Raw genomic sequence first — 16,226 nt, 5'->3', positions numbered from 1 at the left:
CAGTCAGCATGCCAATTGCACGGTCCCTCAACTTGAGACCTCTGTGGCATTGTGTTGTGTGAAATAAACTTTTATTGTCCCCAGCACAATGATCATGTTTAATTAGCTTCTTGATATGCCACACCTGTCAGGTGGATGGATTATCTTGGAAAAGGAGAAATGCTCACGAACAGGGATTTTAAACACATTTGAGCACAACATTTTGGAGAAATAAGCTTTTTGTGCATATGGAATATTTCTGGAATTTATTTCAGCTAATTAAACATGGGACCAACTATTTACATGTTGCATTTATATTTTTGTTCAGTAAATATGATGTATTTTACTTGTTGTGTAGTTTCCTGTTTGGACCCCAGGAAGAGTAGCCCTTAAAGCAGCTAATCTGACACAGGAGAAAGGAAAGAAAGAAAAGTGGGTCAAGACAATGTGGGAACGGCTTGAAAATGTTGTGTTGGAAGAAGCTGTTCCTAAGTCTGCAGATGTCTCCAGTATAATCCTGCTGAGTTTGCCCCATTCGACTGCACAGTCAGCTCTCTCTCTCTGCCTTATTCAGCTCTGTGGTTAGACTCCCACTCTGCATTCATCCTGTGTGTATTATGATATCATGGTTCCTAGTAGTCGGTCTCTTTGAGAGTGCTTGTAAAGCCTGATGTCTGCATAATGTCTTGATGATATGGATTGAATCCCACTCGTACCACTACCAGGAATCTATTAAGACTTCCTGCAATGAATTCATATAGAGTGGATGGTGCCCATCAGTATTTGCTGTCAAAATAATAGTATTTCTCCCTCTTTCCCCCAAACAGACTATGTCCTAGAGAAGGCCATGCATAAGATTGTCCTGAAGCCCCTAAAAGGTGTGGTGGGGGTGGCCCTCCAGGAGTTCCAGGTCCGCAGCGGGGCATGGCAGGAGCTTAAGGAGAACCTCTCATTGGCCAAGGTCCGGCAGCCCCAGGAAATGGGCGTGACCGACGCACTCCCTCCAGATCCAGTCGCCATAGAGAAGATCCGGCACAAGTTTCACACCATGTGTAAACTCTACTCCCCTGAGAAGAAGGTGACCATGCTGCTGCGCGTGTGTAAACTCATCTATACCATCATGGAGGACAACTCAGGTACGTAGTGTACAGACGCATGCATAAACAAGACCAATTACATATGTATGCACACACACAAACACATCGACACTCTCTCTTTCTAATTGTAGTGTTGTGTGTGTGTGTGTGTCTCAGGTCGTCTGTACGGGGCAGATGACTTCCTGCCCATGCTGACCTATGTGTTGGCCCAGTGTGACATGCCTCAACTAGATAACGAGATCCTCTACATGATGGAACTGCTGGACCCCTCTCTGCTCAATGGAGAAGGTACACACACACACACACACACACACACACACACACACACACACACACACACATCTGTTTTATGTGTACTGTATGTCCTTCCTAATCTTCCCATTCTTCTTCCATGTTATTGTAGATCGTAATGGTCACGTAAACTCAATTACATCTTGAGTGTCAATCATTGACCGCTGTTGCAGCAGTGTCAGGCTGCAGCGATGTTTGACCTCTCTCTCCTGTGTTGTTCCAGGTGGATACTACCTGACCAGTGCGTACGGAGCCATGTCCCTCATTAGGAACTTCCAAGAGGAGCAAGCAGCTCGTGTACTCAGTTCTGAAACACGCAACACACTCCACCAGTGGCACCGTCGCCGCACCACCCAGCGCACTGCTCCCTCTGTTGACGACTTTCAGGTAACACACACACACTGAATTCTTAACTCTTAGTCCCTTTGACTAAATACATCTAAACAACCCTATATTTTTCATTTACCTCAGAACTACCTGCGAGTGGCGCTCCAGGAGCTGGACAGCGGCTGCACGGCCAAAACCCTGCAGGTGCAGCCCTACGCCACCACAGAGGAAGTCTGCCAGATCTGTGCCTACAAATTCAAAGTTCCCGACCCTGAGGATTACGCTCTGTTCCTGCTCACCGAGGGCTCGAGCCAGCAGCTAGCCCCTGACACATACCCCCAGAAGATCAAAGCTGAGCTCCACAGTCGACCCCAGGCCGCACCTTTTCACTTCGTCTTCCGTCGTGTGGCTAATCTCAATGAACTGGACGTGACCTCTTTTGACCCCCAGTCCATCCTCAATGACGTCACCCTTACCACGGACTCTGAGCCCAATCACAATGATGTAGCCTTAACCCCTTCGGACCCCCAGCCCAACTTCAACCTGGGTCTCAGTCCCAGTCTCAGCCTCAGTCTACCCCCCAACCATCAAAATGGCAACTCCATATCTATCTGAGGCTGCAGGGCTGGAAACCCTCCATCTGGACATTCTTTCTGTAACCCAACAAAACTGATCTGAGCTGTGTTTAACTGGATTGAACTGGGCCTAACTGGGTTAAGCTGAGCCATGCTGAGTTTAGCCAAAACAAACTTCCCTTTTTGGTGAATCTTCTGTCTAGCAGGGCGTCCTCAAAGCGGAAAGCTTTGTCTAAGTACAGGAGGAAAGGAGAGGAAGAGGGAAGGAAATGCGACAGATGGGGTTATTTTGCAGCTCTATTTGTGAACCTTTGGGACATGGCACTCAAGGAGCACACGTGAGGGCAAACGCCACTCACATTAAGGATGGATAAAGTGAGGGCAAACGCCACTCACATAAAGGATGGATATGGATGGATAAAGTGAGGGCAAACGCCACTCACATAAAGGATGGATATGGATGGATAAAGTGAGGGCAAACGCCACTCACATTAAGGATGGATAAAAGCTTTGAAATAGTCTTGTTACAGACACAGACAGACCGTCTATACGGTCATACTGCAAAAGTGTCTGAAAGTTCAGATTCGGGGTCAGTTTTTGGTTTGTAACTCCTAATGGTGAAGCAAAGGATAAGTCGAGGGAAAGCTGATCTCAGATCTGTGGATAGGGTTCACTTTTGTCTGCAATGGTTCCATCTAGTGATGTACTCATTCTGTCCATTCACTTTTTCTTCAGACAGAATATAGCCTTTATAGCAAATATACAGCATTTACTTTATCTGGGTGATAGCCTACATCTATTATGAATTACTTGTTGCAGTTGCTGGTAAAATTGCAGGATATGTATTTTTATGGAATATTGTTTTATCATTGCATGTTCTTTTCTTTGTTAAATGTTAGAAGCGGGCATGTCTGCCAGTGACGAAATAATGAACGTCCTTAATGTTATGATTATCCAGGAGATATGATACTGTACATCCCTCATAGCTAATCCTTAGTTTATAGAGGTCATTGCTGTTGTAGTGATTGTGTGATATATGATTGACTGGCTTGGTCTACAGTACCGGTGTCAAATCCCAGACAAGGTCATGAAATATTGTACTACTGACAAATATTAAAAGTAGGCCTAAATTGCCTTATGAAATTTGGTGTGTCAATTCTCAAGCTGGTCTGAGATTATGCACACACACACACAAATACACACAAATGCACAAACTTGTGTGTGTTTTGGCTCTTGGCTGGTAAGATTTTGAGCAATGGGTATGAGGGCATAAGAGAGATTTGCAAGGATGCAGATTTGAGAAAACATAAGAAACCTGCACACTGCTCTTGCTAGGTATCACTGCTCTTTTTTTAAGCTTTGACAAAGGCCTTGAGGTCGATACATAAAGGTTAATAAAGAGCAGTGATACTAGCAAGTGCAATGTGCAGGTTTCTTTTTATTTTTGTTGCACCCTGCAACAAAGATAGCTAAGATGTGCCTTTTGAATTTTGAAGGACACAGATTTAAAAGACTGAGAGCGAAAAGAATGAGATGTGAAGTAGAACTGAATCATTAATAAAATAAGGCTCTAATGTTTCGTTAACTGAACACAAATCATGTTTAAACAAATTGCATTCTATTAATGTATCAGTACTTCAATGTTTACCATTTGAAATGTAGAGTTGGGCATTGCTGGTGCTGTAGAACGAAAACAGAAAAGTGAAATGGTAAATGTGATTGAGGGAAGGTTGAGGAGGCAATAGCATTATTGTTAAACACTATGTAGCTTATAATGTTAGTTAAAAATATTGAAATATATTTCAACTTTTTTGGGACTTAGGTGTTATCCTGTTTTAAATGTACTTTATACTGTAATACAATTGCTACTCTAACAAGATGTTAAATGATACACATGTTTGTATTTATATATCTGTGCTGGGATTGTTTTCACAGATTGCAATATAACAGAAATGGAAAAACAGTCTTCCAAGATCAACAAGAAATGTACTTATGTTCCTATGCTAAAGACTCTCTGTACGTATCATTGAATGATATTATTTTGCACTCAATAAATTTTGGTCATGAATTTGACTGTGCATATGTGTGTGCGGTGTGTGTGTTTGCCACTAAAGGGGCCACTTCCTTCCACATCTTTGGCCAACTTGAAATTCACCTACCCCCCGCAGGAAATGGTACGCTCACCTGCAGTGGAGGCATACAGTCGTGTGTGTGTGTGTGTGTGTGTGTGTGTGTGTGTGTGTGTGTGTGTGTGTGTTGAATTGCTATTCCTTAGTGTTCAGTAGGACTGATTCAACAGAAAGGTGTAGTTACACTATTTAATGCTGGCTTGGTCTTTTAGGGTCAACATCAGTTTCGAGCAAATAGGCTTTTCAGAATTAAATGTAATTTGACATTTTTATGATGATTTTTCAATTATTTTCATTTGAATGACCTCAACCAAACTTCCTCAAAGTTGTGATCTGATTTTATTTTTGCCAGGAAATGAAGAATATCAGGGATGCCTACATCACCATCCGGTGGATTCATATGTCTTTCCTTTTCAAGTTCCATTCTGTTGTACAATGTTTTCGGGCGCTATGTGGTAGCCAAAATTCAACTTGAAGTGACAGGGTGGTGGAACATCGTTGGCTCCCAGCAGACTTTGTTGACATTCTGGCGGGTGGAATTCTTTCTTTGTGTTATATGCTGCACAGTAGTGGGAAAAGTACCTGATTTGTCATGAGTAAAAGTAAAGATACCTTAATAGAAAATGACAAGTAAAAGTGAGTCATCCTGTAAAATACCACTTGAGTAAAAAGTCTGTTTTTGGTTTTAAATATACTTAAGTATGAAAAGTAAATGTAATTGCTAAAATATACTTAGGTATCATAAGTAACAATTATTTCACATTACTTATATTAAGCAAACAGGACCCCACCATTTTCTTGTTTATTTATGGATATCCAGGGGTACACTCCAACACTCAGACATCATTTACAAACGAAGCATTTGTGTTCAGTGAATCCGCCAGATCAGAAGCTAGGGATGACTAGGGATGTTCTCTTTCTAAGTGTGTGAATTGGACCATTTTCCTGTCCTGCTAGGCATTCAAAATGTAATGAGTACTTTTGGGTGTGTGAAGTAAATGGTAAAGTACAGATACCCCAAAAAACTACTTGAGTAGTACTTTAAAGTATTTTTACACCACTGATGCTGTAGAGAACTCCCACTGCCAGTGGTGCTGTCTCTATTAATCTCACACCTCACTCCACCCATCCCCAGATGGTGCCAGAGAGACTGGGGGTTCATTAACCTGCCCCTCAAAATCCCAGTGACCTCTGTGACCAGGTCACTGATAGGTTTCTAGGCTCAGGTTTCTAGGGGGCTGCACACCTGCCAGCCCTTCTGCCTGCTCAGATCAGAGCCTCCTCAGTCTCTCCAAGTGGACATGTTTGAGGGGGTGCATGGACAGAAGTGAGTGGTACTATTTTAACTGGCTTTGTTGTAAACATGCTCAGGAGCAGTCTCATATTTATAAAGTCCTTTGCTTAGAGATTGCTCTAGTTTGCTATTCACTGTTTATGGGGCAACAGTCAAAAGTGAGATTTTCCTGTTTTCTAAAAGGATATTTCCACACACTAGCTAGGTTTCCATCCAATTTGTGACAGATTTTATAATATTCTAAAATATGTATAAATGTGACTTCCCACCAGAGATGCGTTTCCATCTAATTGATTTGTTGTGAATTAAAAGCTGGGCATGATGATGTTGTGCACATACGTTTGCAGTTAAATTCACATGTACCGAATAAAAAAAAATACAAGTTAAATGAATTTCCCTCGCATTTTCAATTCTACTTATGATTTAGCCACAAAAAATGTGTTACATAGCGAATGTGCCCTCTCTGCACCCCCCTTGATTCTACACATTTTGCCATGGGGCACAGAGAAAATGTTGCAGTTTTAAAGCAAGTTTGCTGCAATTCGACACGACAGAGAAAATAATTTGTAATTTTATGACCTATTTCATGCAAGTCTTCTCATTTTGCCATGCGCTAGAGAGAAAAATCCTCAGAGCATGCGCAGACCAGCTGGCTGGTATGTTTACAGACATATTCAACCATTCCCTATCCCAGTCTGCTGTCCACACATGCTTCAAGATGGCCACCATTGTTCCTTTACCAAGAAGGCAAAGATAACTGAACTAAATGACTCACTTCTGTCATCATGAAGTGCTTTGAGAGACTAGTCAAGGATCATATCACCTCCACCTTACCCGTCACCCTAGACCCACTTCAGTTTGCATACCGCCCCAACAGGTCTGCAGACGATGCAATCACCATCACACTGCACACTGCCCTATCCCATCTGAACAAGAGAAATACCTATGTAAGAATCCTGTTAATTGACTACAGCTCAGCATTTAACACCATAGTACCCTCAAAGATCATCATCAAGCTGGAGGCCTGGGTCTCAACCCCGCCTGTGCAATTGGGTCCTAGACTTTCTGACGGGCCACCCCCAGGTGGTGAAGGTAGGAAACAACATCTCCACTTTGCTGACCCTCAACACTGAATGCACCCCAAAAGGGTGCATTCGCAGCCCCCTCCTGTACTCCCTGTTCACCCACGACTGCGTGGCCACGAACGCCTCCAACTCAATCATCAAGTTTGCAAATGACACAAAAGTAGTGGGCTTGATTACCAACAACGATGAGACAGCCTACAGGGAGGAGGTGAGGCACTCAGGAGTGTTTTTAAGTTCCTCGGCGTACACATCACAGACAAACGGAAATGGTCCACCCACACAGACCGTGTGGTGAAGAAGGCACAATAGCGCCTCTTCAACCTCAGGAGGCTGTACTTGTTGGGGAATTGTTAGATTACTTGTTGGATATTTCTGCACTGTCGGAACTAGAAGCACAAGATTTTTGCTGCTCTCGCATTAACATCGGCTAACCATGTGTATGTGACCAATGTGATTTGATTTGAATTCTACACATTTTGCTGTAGGGTGGAGACAAATGTTTGCATTTTTTAATATAATATCTGATTATCAATGGGGGTGCTCCGGTTGGTAATTCAACCATGATTACTACAAGTTTAGACAGTCTAGAAGCAAGCTAACTCACAAATCTATTTTTTTTTTGCTGACATTGATTGACTGACATAAAAAGAGAAAAACTGCTACCAAACTACCAAATTAGAGGAATTAATGGAACTACTACTTCCATTAAATTAAAAAAGGGATAACATACATCTTCCAAAATGACCGAACATATGGGAGACAGACTAAATGCTCAAAGCCATTTGCTATCATCTTTCTGGAATACCAAGAATCTACAATGACTACACCTGTACCCAGTTAAGCATTCCCATTCCTGGAAAATGTTTGGTGGTGCCAGCATACTTAAAAGATTGCCTAGTAAAAGACTACCTAGCAGTTTACCTCAAGACATTATCAGATGTCACTGCTTTAAAAAGCATTATCAGTAGCATTCCCAGATGTCACTGCTTTAAAAAGTATTATCAGTAGCATTCCCGGATGTCACTGCTTTAAAAAGCATTATCGGTAGCATTCCCAGATGTCACTGCTTTAAAAAGCATTATCGGTAGCATTCCCAGATGTCACTGCTTTAAAAAGCATGATCAGTAGCATTCCCAAATGTCACTGCTTTAAAAAGCATGATCAGTAGCATTAAAAAAAAGATCTACATTACTAGGCCCTACCATTTATCATACTGTTATTTATGGTAGTTCTATTACAACACAATACTGTATCTGTATGAAAAAACTAGAATTCATAGTCTATAGATCTAACAGTGACTAGTTGACTACCCACACTATGTATAAGCCATATCCAGTTTACATGTCATTCTCAAGGAGTCTATTCTACCCACAATTAATTTGTGACATTTTTGTCTGCTACACATGCAAATTCCTAACTTATCAAAACCAGAGCATTCTCTCTGGATGAGCCTTCTCTCTGGCTTTGATAAGTGAGGAATTTGCAGATGTAGAAGAATTGTTTTTCACATGATGTGTGTCTGTGGGTTGGATTAACTCCTTGAGAGGAGGAGTCTAAGAGGAGTCTTCTAACCGGAGCCTAGAAGGCTTTGCTCAAAGCCATTGCTTATCATCTTGACTGATTCAGACATGGATCTCGTGCTGAACGTTGCCGACCACTATGTCCTCACCCCCTATGTGTACCCGTTGTCATGGCCCGAGGACACAGCACTGCGCCAGATCATCAGCCTGTTGGTAGTCACCAACCTGGGGATCGCGGTCCTCTACCTGGGCCTTGGCTGGCTGAGCTACCAATTCATCTTTGACCACAACCTCATGAAACATCCACAGTTTCTAAAGGTATGTCCTTCTTTATTATACTCAATACTTGTAGCCTGGTCCCAGATCTTGTTTAATGTTACAATACCTGTAGGACAGCACAAACTGATCTGGGACCAGGCTACAATAGTTGTATGAAGTTGGTCTGCGACAAACAACTTAGGTTTATTAACATACTGTAAGGTTACTACTTGAGAGTTGGCATTTGCTTTTTGTTTACTATTCTTTCTTCCCAAATGTTCTCTTGATGAAAATTGATCATACATCATTGTTGGTCCTCAGAACCAGGTGTGGCTGGAGATCAGACATGCCATGACCTCACTACCCATTATTAGTATCCCCACCGTGGCGTTATTTTTCATTGAGGTCAAAGGATACAGTAAGCTCTATGACATCGTTGAAGAATCTCCCATGGGTAAGACAATGCTGCGTTCACTGACGCTCAGACGTTCTGTAATGTTTGTCAAACGGGATTGTCATGTTGATACTAATGGTGGTTTGTTTTATCAGACTGGCCCTTTGTGCTTTTCAGCATTATTTCCTTTGTGTTATTCACGGATGGGTGCATCTATTGGATTCATCGGTTTCTTCACCACAGATGTATTTACAAGGTGGGCATTAAGTCTTGTTACCAATGGGAATGTGTGGTACTGGGTAGGCCCTTTCACTGTCAATTGGACATGGATTGTTGCTGTAGATGTGATGTTGAAGATGCACAGTATTGCAAATCAGTCCACAATGACAGACAAATACTGTATAATAAGTCAACTAATTATCTTACTGAGATTAAGGCGGTTGACATTGTCTTAAAAGTTGATTAACAATCTAACCGTTTTCCCCTCCACGTCTTGGCGTACATGTTGTTGCTAAATTCTTGTGTATGTAATGTACAGTGGTAGAACAAAGCCAGCACTATATCTTCGGTACAGTGTGTGTTATCGTCTGCTGGTCCTCAATAGCTGGCACACTTGAATGTGATCAAAAACATCCGTAGGTTTTATGTTTTGTATGTTATCTATTCCTCAGCAAATGTTTTTTAAATACAGTTCCTTTTTTGAATTATTTCACTTGAATGGACCATCTCTGTGACATGTTCCCTCCCCTCAGCACTTCCACAAGAAGCATCATGTGCTGAAGATCCCCACGCCGTTCGCCAGCCACGCCTTCCACCCGCTGGACGGCTTCCTGTCGAGCCTGCCCTACCATGTCTACCCCTTCCTCTTCCCCCTGCACAAGGTGCTCTACCTGGCCCTCTACATCTTTGTCAACATCTGGACCGTGTCCATCCACGACGGCGCCTACCGCATGCCCGGTCCACTGCAGGAGGTGGTCAACGGGGCGGCCCACCACACGGACCACCACCTCTGCTTCAACGTCAACTACGGCCAGTACTTCACCTTGTGGGACCGCATTGGTGGGTCTTACAAAAAACCCTCGGTTCTCGAAGGGAAGGTCCCCCTCGACTGCATTAGTAGACTGACGGCCGAGGGGAAGATTAGCTCTAATGGGGCTAATGCTAATGGCCACACGAATGGGCATGATAATGGAAGTGGTACAAAGAGCAAGGAGGAGTAGCTGGTAGCAGCTAACCAAACTATTCTTTCAGAGAACCACCCAGGCCATCAAGACCCATGCCTCACTCCATTGTGTGTTTGATAGCCAATGGGTTCTCAGCAAACCTTTCACCGCCATATCTGAGGAGAAGCGGTCTTCCTGCCGCATCCAAGCAGTAAAGTAGCCAGCTGGATAACCTTGGCGTCTGACTAAGGTACTCATCTATATCCAATACATGTTTCTTCTGACATGGACAATTTTGCCAGATCCAGTGAACGCTTCTTTTGTTCTTCGTCAACACAATTAACCAAAACAAGGCCACTTCTAGTCACCTTGATTGGATCTACCTTTCCCACTGCTTTCTTCACAGTCCTCAATATTACAAATGGAGCCCAATAAGAAATGCATTAATGGACTGGTCCTTGTCTTCTTTCTACTACAACTTTTGCTTGTTTTGTTCCATTCTGTGATTTCACTATTTTCCATTCATTATCACACACATCACTTGCCGCACTTTCGGATTCAAGCACAGTCGCCTTTTCCTCCCACCCTGGTTTTTCATCCCTCCAACTGGAGCGTTGGCCACCAGAGGCACTTGGTGCACATGTGGCACATACATAGGGCTTGTTCTGGAGGGTGCAAAGTTACAAAATGTCCAAATAAAAACATATAGTAGAACATGTGCCATATGTATAAAGCTTCTCAGAACCTATGAGTCAAGTTACTATAAATCAAATCAAATGTTATTTGTCACATGCCTTATAAACAACATGTGTAGACTAACAGTAAAATACTTCCTTACAGGTCCTTTTCCAACAATGCAGAAAAAATATAAAGTTAAAAAAGATTAAACAGAAATATAAAGTGACACTAGGAAAAAATATTCAGTCAATAACAAATAACAATAACTAGTAATTAGGCTACTTTTGAGACAAATTCCATTTGTCCTTAAAGGGATAGTTCACCCAACTTACACAAAATTACATATTGGTTACCTTACCCTGTAAGCAGTCAATGTACTCTGTATGCATACAAGGTATGACAGTAATCCATTATTTGGTTTATTTTCCCTGGAACGGTTTCCAAGTGCTAACGTTTTCAGCATTTGTGGCATAAATCCCATGCAAGTCAAGATACCTATATTAGCATTTTTCGCTCATTAAGTCCATGTCATCTGAGTGATGTTTCTGAGCTCCATAATCAATTTAAGATACTTTAGGAGGATTTGGATATTATGCACAAAAAAGGCTAATATAGGTACCATGACTTGCATGGGATTTGTGCCACAAATACTAAAACAATGGCATTTCAAAACAGTGCCAGTGAAACTAAACCAAAGCATGGATAGCTGTCATATTTAGACTTCTTACAGGGTAAGGAAACCAATATGTTAATTTGTAATTTGGGTGAACTATCCATTTAAAGTTGAGAGTCTGAGGTTAATATAAAGCTGCTGAAGAATAGGCCTAGGAGAGTGGATTTAATGCAGCATTCATGAGATGTCAGAACTAGGAAAGTCAACCATTTCCGACTTGGAAACTCATTGTAGAAAGACGATACCTGAGTTCCCCAATTGGACAGTATCTGAATCAACCAATATGAAACTCTATGCAAATAAGGTATGTTAATTTTAACTCAGAAGTTCCGAGTTTCCAACTTGTCATGAATGCAGTGTTATTTTATTTTAGTGTTATTTTACTATAAACCCATTGAAGATTCTTACTTACAAAGATAATCATTATTTTTAGATTATTTCTTTAACATGTTTGCTTTACAACATAATATGAAACAATTCAATTATAATTCTAACAATAGTTAAAATTGCATACTATGAGGATTCTGTGTTATGCACTATATCCTGTTACCATATATGTGATTGAATATTATCTGTTGGCTTGTGTGGATGTATGTGGATGTATGTATGTGTTATGCAACATAGCTGACTTGAAACATTGGTAACCGTTTCAGGGCCATGGGCCTTTCTCATGATGGAAAAATACAGAATAACATGAAGACAGGAACTGTGCAATGAGTTAGGGGGGGCACATTCAGGTAGTGTTGCGAGAACTAACAGTCTTTTGTTAGATAACAGGAGCTAGGTGCGAAATAACGGTATCGAGCATGAGCGCATAGATATTCTACACAGCAACAGTTACATCTATCAGCTGAAGCGCTTAGGGGGTTGGGACCAGCTCTGCGCCAACAATCAACGATAGGCTGGGTGAGTCTAAACCACGCTCAGTCTCTACTCTGACAGGCCGGCACGGAAGCAGGAACTATTTCTGTCAGGGTATATTTATAATATCCTTGTCAAGAACAAGTCAGTTAGTTCTCTGTTTGCCCTGCGAGGTGGGACAGAGAGCCCGAATATACAAAAATTGCATTTACCACTTATTGCTTAGCTAATAAAAAATACATAGCATACAATCGGTGACTCAGTGTCATATTTATCCTGATACCAGATTCGAATTAACACAACAATACATGGCACCGTTTTGAATTACAATCGGAGTTGTACTTTTTAGGCGTAACTGCGCAAGAAAGCTCTTAAAGGGGCAACAGGGTCTTAAAAGAACAATGGCCTTTTCTCAATTAGATTTGCTCACCTCCGGCATCCTCACTCCATCCTCTCTCGCCTACTTTTGAAAAAGGTTGAAAGGTAATCAAGGAGAGGCGGCTTGGAGAGAAATACAATTCTCAAAATAAATGTGTACATTTATACGAACAAATGAAGCAAGACATTTTATAGATAAAACAACAAGTTGCATATTGTTTTTGAACGCATGCATAACTCTTCCACGGTAGGATACACGTGTGCTTCCTCGCCAAAAGGAGGCTATCAAGCCATGCTTGAGACAGCTTTTTCCACCACCATCAACGAAAGACCAAATTATGGGAATTTCTTGTGAAAGAATGAATCTATGCCAAGGTGCCTTATAGCTATTCTGGTGGCCTAGCCCAATATTGGACTAAAGGAGCCTAACGTTACTCCCTAGTCCAAGGACCTTACATGTTCTGTTTAAAGGGTGAATTGGCACTGGAAGCCAAAACAGCCAATTACTCCATCTAAATGTGAATCGATACTCAATTGCGGTACAGTTCTAGAAACATGAATCCCTATACTTTCATGTCACATCAAAATAATTTCACAAATGCAAAATACACACTTACTGTATGTACACTGTTTTAACACGTTTGTGGCGACAGTTTTCCGATTACACACAGGTGTTTAGAGACGCAGATAGCTAATTAGCACAGGTAGTCCACTCTGTCTTCTATCTCTTTTACGTAAACAAGCTCTGTAACGTGGAAATATGACCCTGTGGGAACCCTAGCCCAATAAAGGTGTGTATCAATTTAACCTTTACTTTTTTCACAATTATTTCTTGCCGATTTGAACGATAAGGTCCTTATGCTTCCAAAACTGTACCGCAAGCGATGCGTGTTAATTTTCAGACCCAGCGTTGTGGCTCTGAACAAAACTCTCCAATGACTCTTATGTGTAATGTAATGGAACTGAGAGTCATGATCAAGGGGCTAATGGTGGCCCAACTCCCTATTAAGACAATATGTTGGTGTTTCCATTATGTCTTCAGTCATCTGTAATAGAAACACACAAAAAACAGTTTTGATAGAATAATATACCTTGATATTCTGAAAGCACTTTTATTGATTACATTTTTTACTAATTCAGTTGCATGTTATTCAGTTGCATGTTATTAAGTTGTGCAAAGTATGATTTAAACCCAAATGTGGAAGCTTGAATTCATTGCCGTGTTCACATAGGCCTACTGTCAGAGTTATCGAAGCTCCCAGTGGCGATTTTAGCATGTAAATCTTGGTGGGGCAACAAAAAAAATGTGGGATGCCTGCCAGCAAAGCCACTACACAACACAACACTAAACAATACATTAATTGCACTATAACGGTGACAAACGGAGCCCACAAACTGTTAGGGCCTATATAAAGTTTTGCAGACAACACCACCCTCTGGAGAGCCTTGCGGTTGAGGGAGCGGTGCAGTTGCCATACCAGGCGGTGATACAGCTCGACAGGATGTTCTCAATTGTGCATCTGTAAACGTTTGTGAGGGTTTTAATTTCTTCAGCCTCCTGAGGTTGAAGAGGCGCTGTTGCGCCTTCTTCACCACACTGTCTGTGTAGGTAGACCCTTTCAGTTTGTCTGTGATGTGTACGCCGAGGAACTTAAAACTTTCCACCTTCTCCACTACTGTCCAGTCGCTGAAATGTACAGCGACAGAATTCAGAACATGGGCTGTTCTTACAGTGTACTACTATCAGTAGCAGTGTCAAAGCTGTACAAAAAAAAGTTTGCAAACAAGCACACACCTGCCACAAACGATGTGTTTACAATACCGCGTTGGTGAAAATAGACCAAATTATTAGGGTGAGGCACATGGGCTACTAAAAGCTTACTACACAACATACACTTAGTATTACTTTCTTAGCTACTGTACACATATATCTCTCTGGCATCCTACATAATTTATGAAGCAGCATAAGACATGTTTGGACTCATGTTGTTGTGATGTGCTTGAACATGAAGGTGGTGCGGCTGTCCTTCATGGGCAAATGTTGTCATCAAAGAGGAAGATGCTGGTTTTACATTTCTGAGTTGATTGACCATTCAAAACGTATTATTCCCAACTTCCCAGTAGCAATGCTTGCATTTAGCCACTGTCACCGATTCCTGACAAACCACTCATTGTTGAATTTGCAATCTCCAAAAAGTTTTGTAATGTTTATGTCCAATGGCCGATGAGCACTGATACGTTTTATCTGTATTTTCTCTTCACTATTTCTCTTGATATGACAAGGATTAAAAAAGATTTGCCAGTTGACTTGATTCATGATGACTGCTAGCTAAGATTGTGAAGGTAAGACGTTGAGTTGATCAGTCCAATCAAAGTTACTGTACATATAACGTGATTTAACGTCATATACACACACTACCGTTCAAAAGTTTGGGGCCACATAGAAATATCCATGTTTTGAAAGAAAAGCAAATGTTTTGTCCCTTAAAATAACATCAAATTGATCAGAAATACAGTGTAGACATTGTTTATGTTGTAAATGACTATTGTAACTGGAATATCTACATAGGCGTACAGAGGCCCATTATCAGCAACCATCACTCCTGTGTCATGACGTGCCCTGGGGGGTGGATCATAGCCCTCATCTCTCTCTCTCCACAGTTTTATAACTTTACGACAGGTCATAAATACCTGCCATGCAATATTGAGAGAGTCCAAGAGAACAAAGACCCTCTCTTGACCAAACTCCTAAATCCCCAAAATGGGAGAATTAAACTATATTTCCACTTTTGAGAATGTGGGAATGGTCCGTGGACACTTAAAGGACAGTCATGATGAGTGTCTTTCATTTGGTCGATCTCATGAAGGACAGGAAACACACATAACTGTATCTCTTAAAGTGTACATTTCCCAGCTGTCAGGTTTATATCTAAATATTGTAAAACGTATGTGATTAAACATGAAAATATTTGTGAAAATATGTAATGTGATGTTAACCTTCTAAAGGAGAGGATTTTCATATAAAGATGAACTAGTCAGTGGCCACGTCCACGAGAGTCTGTGTTATTGAACCACCCTTTTCTACTGAAATGTATAAAACACACTCCTGATGAAATTCACACCAGACCACAGTATAAGCTAAGGTTGCAAATGGTTGAATTTCTAAGACTAGAAAACATGAGACTGATGAATCCTACAGGACGATCGAGGATTCCAACAGAGAAGAAAGACAACAATGACATACGGGGGTAAATATATCAATTGCAATTATTCTCGACTGAGCAGCCGTTCATGTGCAAAGGATTGTCATTCCAATGAATATAATTATAGACTGTGTGGAGTGAATCCATTTTGTCTTTCCCACTCTTTCTCAGTCCCCAGCCCTTTTCTTTTGTCTACCAAGCCATCATATCGGCTTAGCCCACTAGGGACTTTTCTATCATTGTTAGTAACCAATATCTACTGTTTGTTCATGTATTTCTGTGATTATTTTGTTAGTTAGTAAATAAATAATTAACCAATTT

At 41.3% G+C, this 16,226-nt stretch overlaps 2 protein-coding genes and 1 non-coding gene across 3 annotated transcripts in view; all 3 read left to right on the top strand.

Annotated features, from left to right (window-relative positions):
* rin2a (Ras and Rab interactor 2a) overlaps nucleotides 1-4,347 on the top strand; it is a 56,875-nt gene extending 52,528 nt beyond the window's left edge. The window contains 4 exon segments of the mRNA XM_035754294.2: nucleotides 807-1,115; nucleotides 1,233-1,364; nucleotides 1,591-1,754; nucleotides 1,839-4,347. Of these exon segments, the coding sequence (XP_035610187.2) occupies nucleotides 807-1,115; nucleotides 1,233-1,364; nucleotides 1,591-1,754; nucleotides 1,839-2,309 (1,076 nt within the window). The 3' untranslated portion in view covers nucleotides 2,310-4,347.
* Nucleotides 4,348-8,361: 4,014 nt separating this feature from the next.
* LOC118369688 (lathosterol oxidase-like) lies at nucleotides 8,362-16,179 on the top strand. The gene is made up of 4 exons (XM_035754293.2): nucleotides 8,362-8,615; nucleotides 8,877-9,009; nucleotides 9,105-9,205; nucleotides 9,702-16,179. The coding sequence occupies exons 1-4, from the start codon at nucleotides 8,406-8,408 to the stop codon at nucleotides 10,167-10,169; spliced, it is 912 nt and encodes a 303-aa protein (XP_035610186.1). The 5' UTR covers nucleotides 8,362-8,405; the 3' UTR covers nucleotides 10,170-16,179.
* On the top strand, nucleotides 9,433-9,564 carry LOC118369940 (small nucleolar RNA SNORA57). Its single transcript, XR_004822718.1, has one exon. It is a non-coding gene; the product is annotated as a small nucleolar RNA SNORA57 (small nucleolar RNA).
* Nucleotides 16,180-16,226: the final 47 nt, after the last annotated feature.

The sequence above is a fragment of the Oncorhynchus keta genome, chromosome 36, assembly GCF_023373465.1.
Source record: "Oncorhynchus keta strain PuntledgeMale-10-30-2019 chromosome 36, Oket_V2, whole genome shotgun sequence".
Classification (NCBI taxonomy): Eukaryota; Metazoa; Chordata; class Actinopteri; order Salmoniformes; family Salmonidae; genus Oncorhynchus; species Oncorhynchus keta.
Note: the sequence above shows the minus strand (reverse complement) of the source record. Positions and strands in the feature narration are given on the sequence as shown.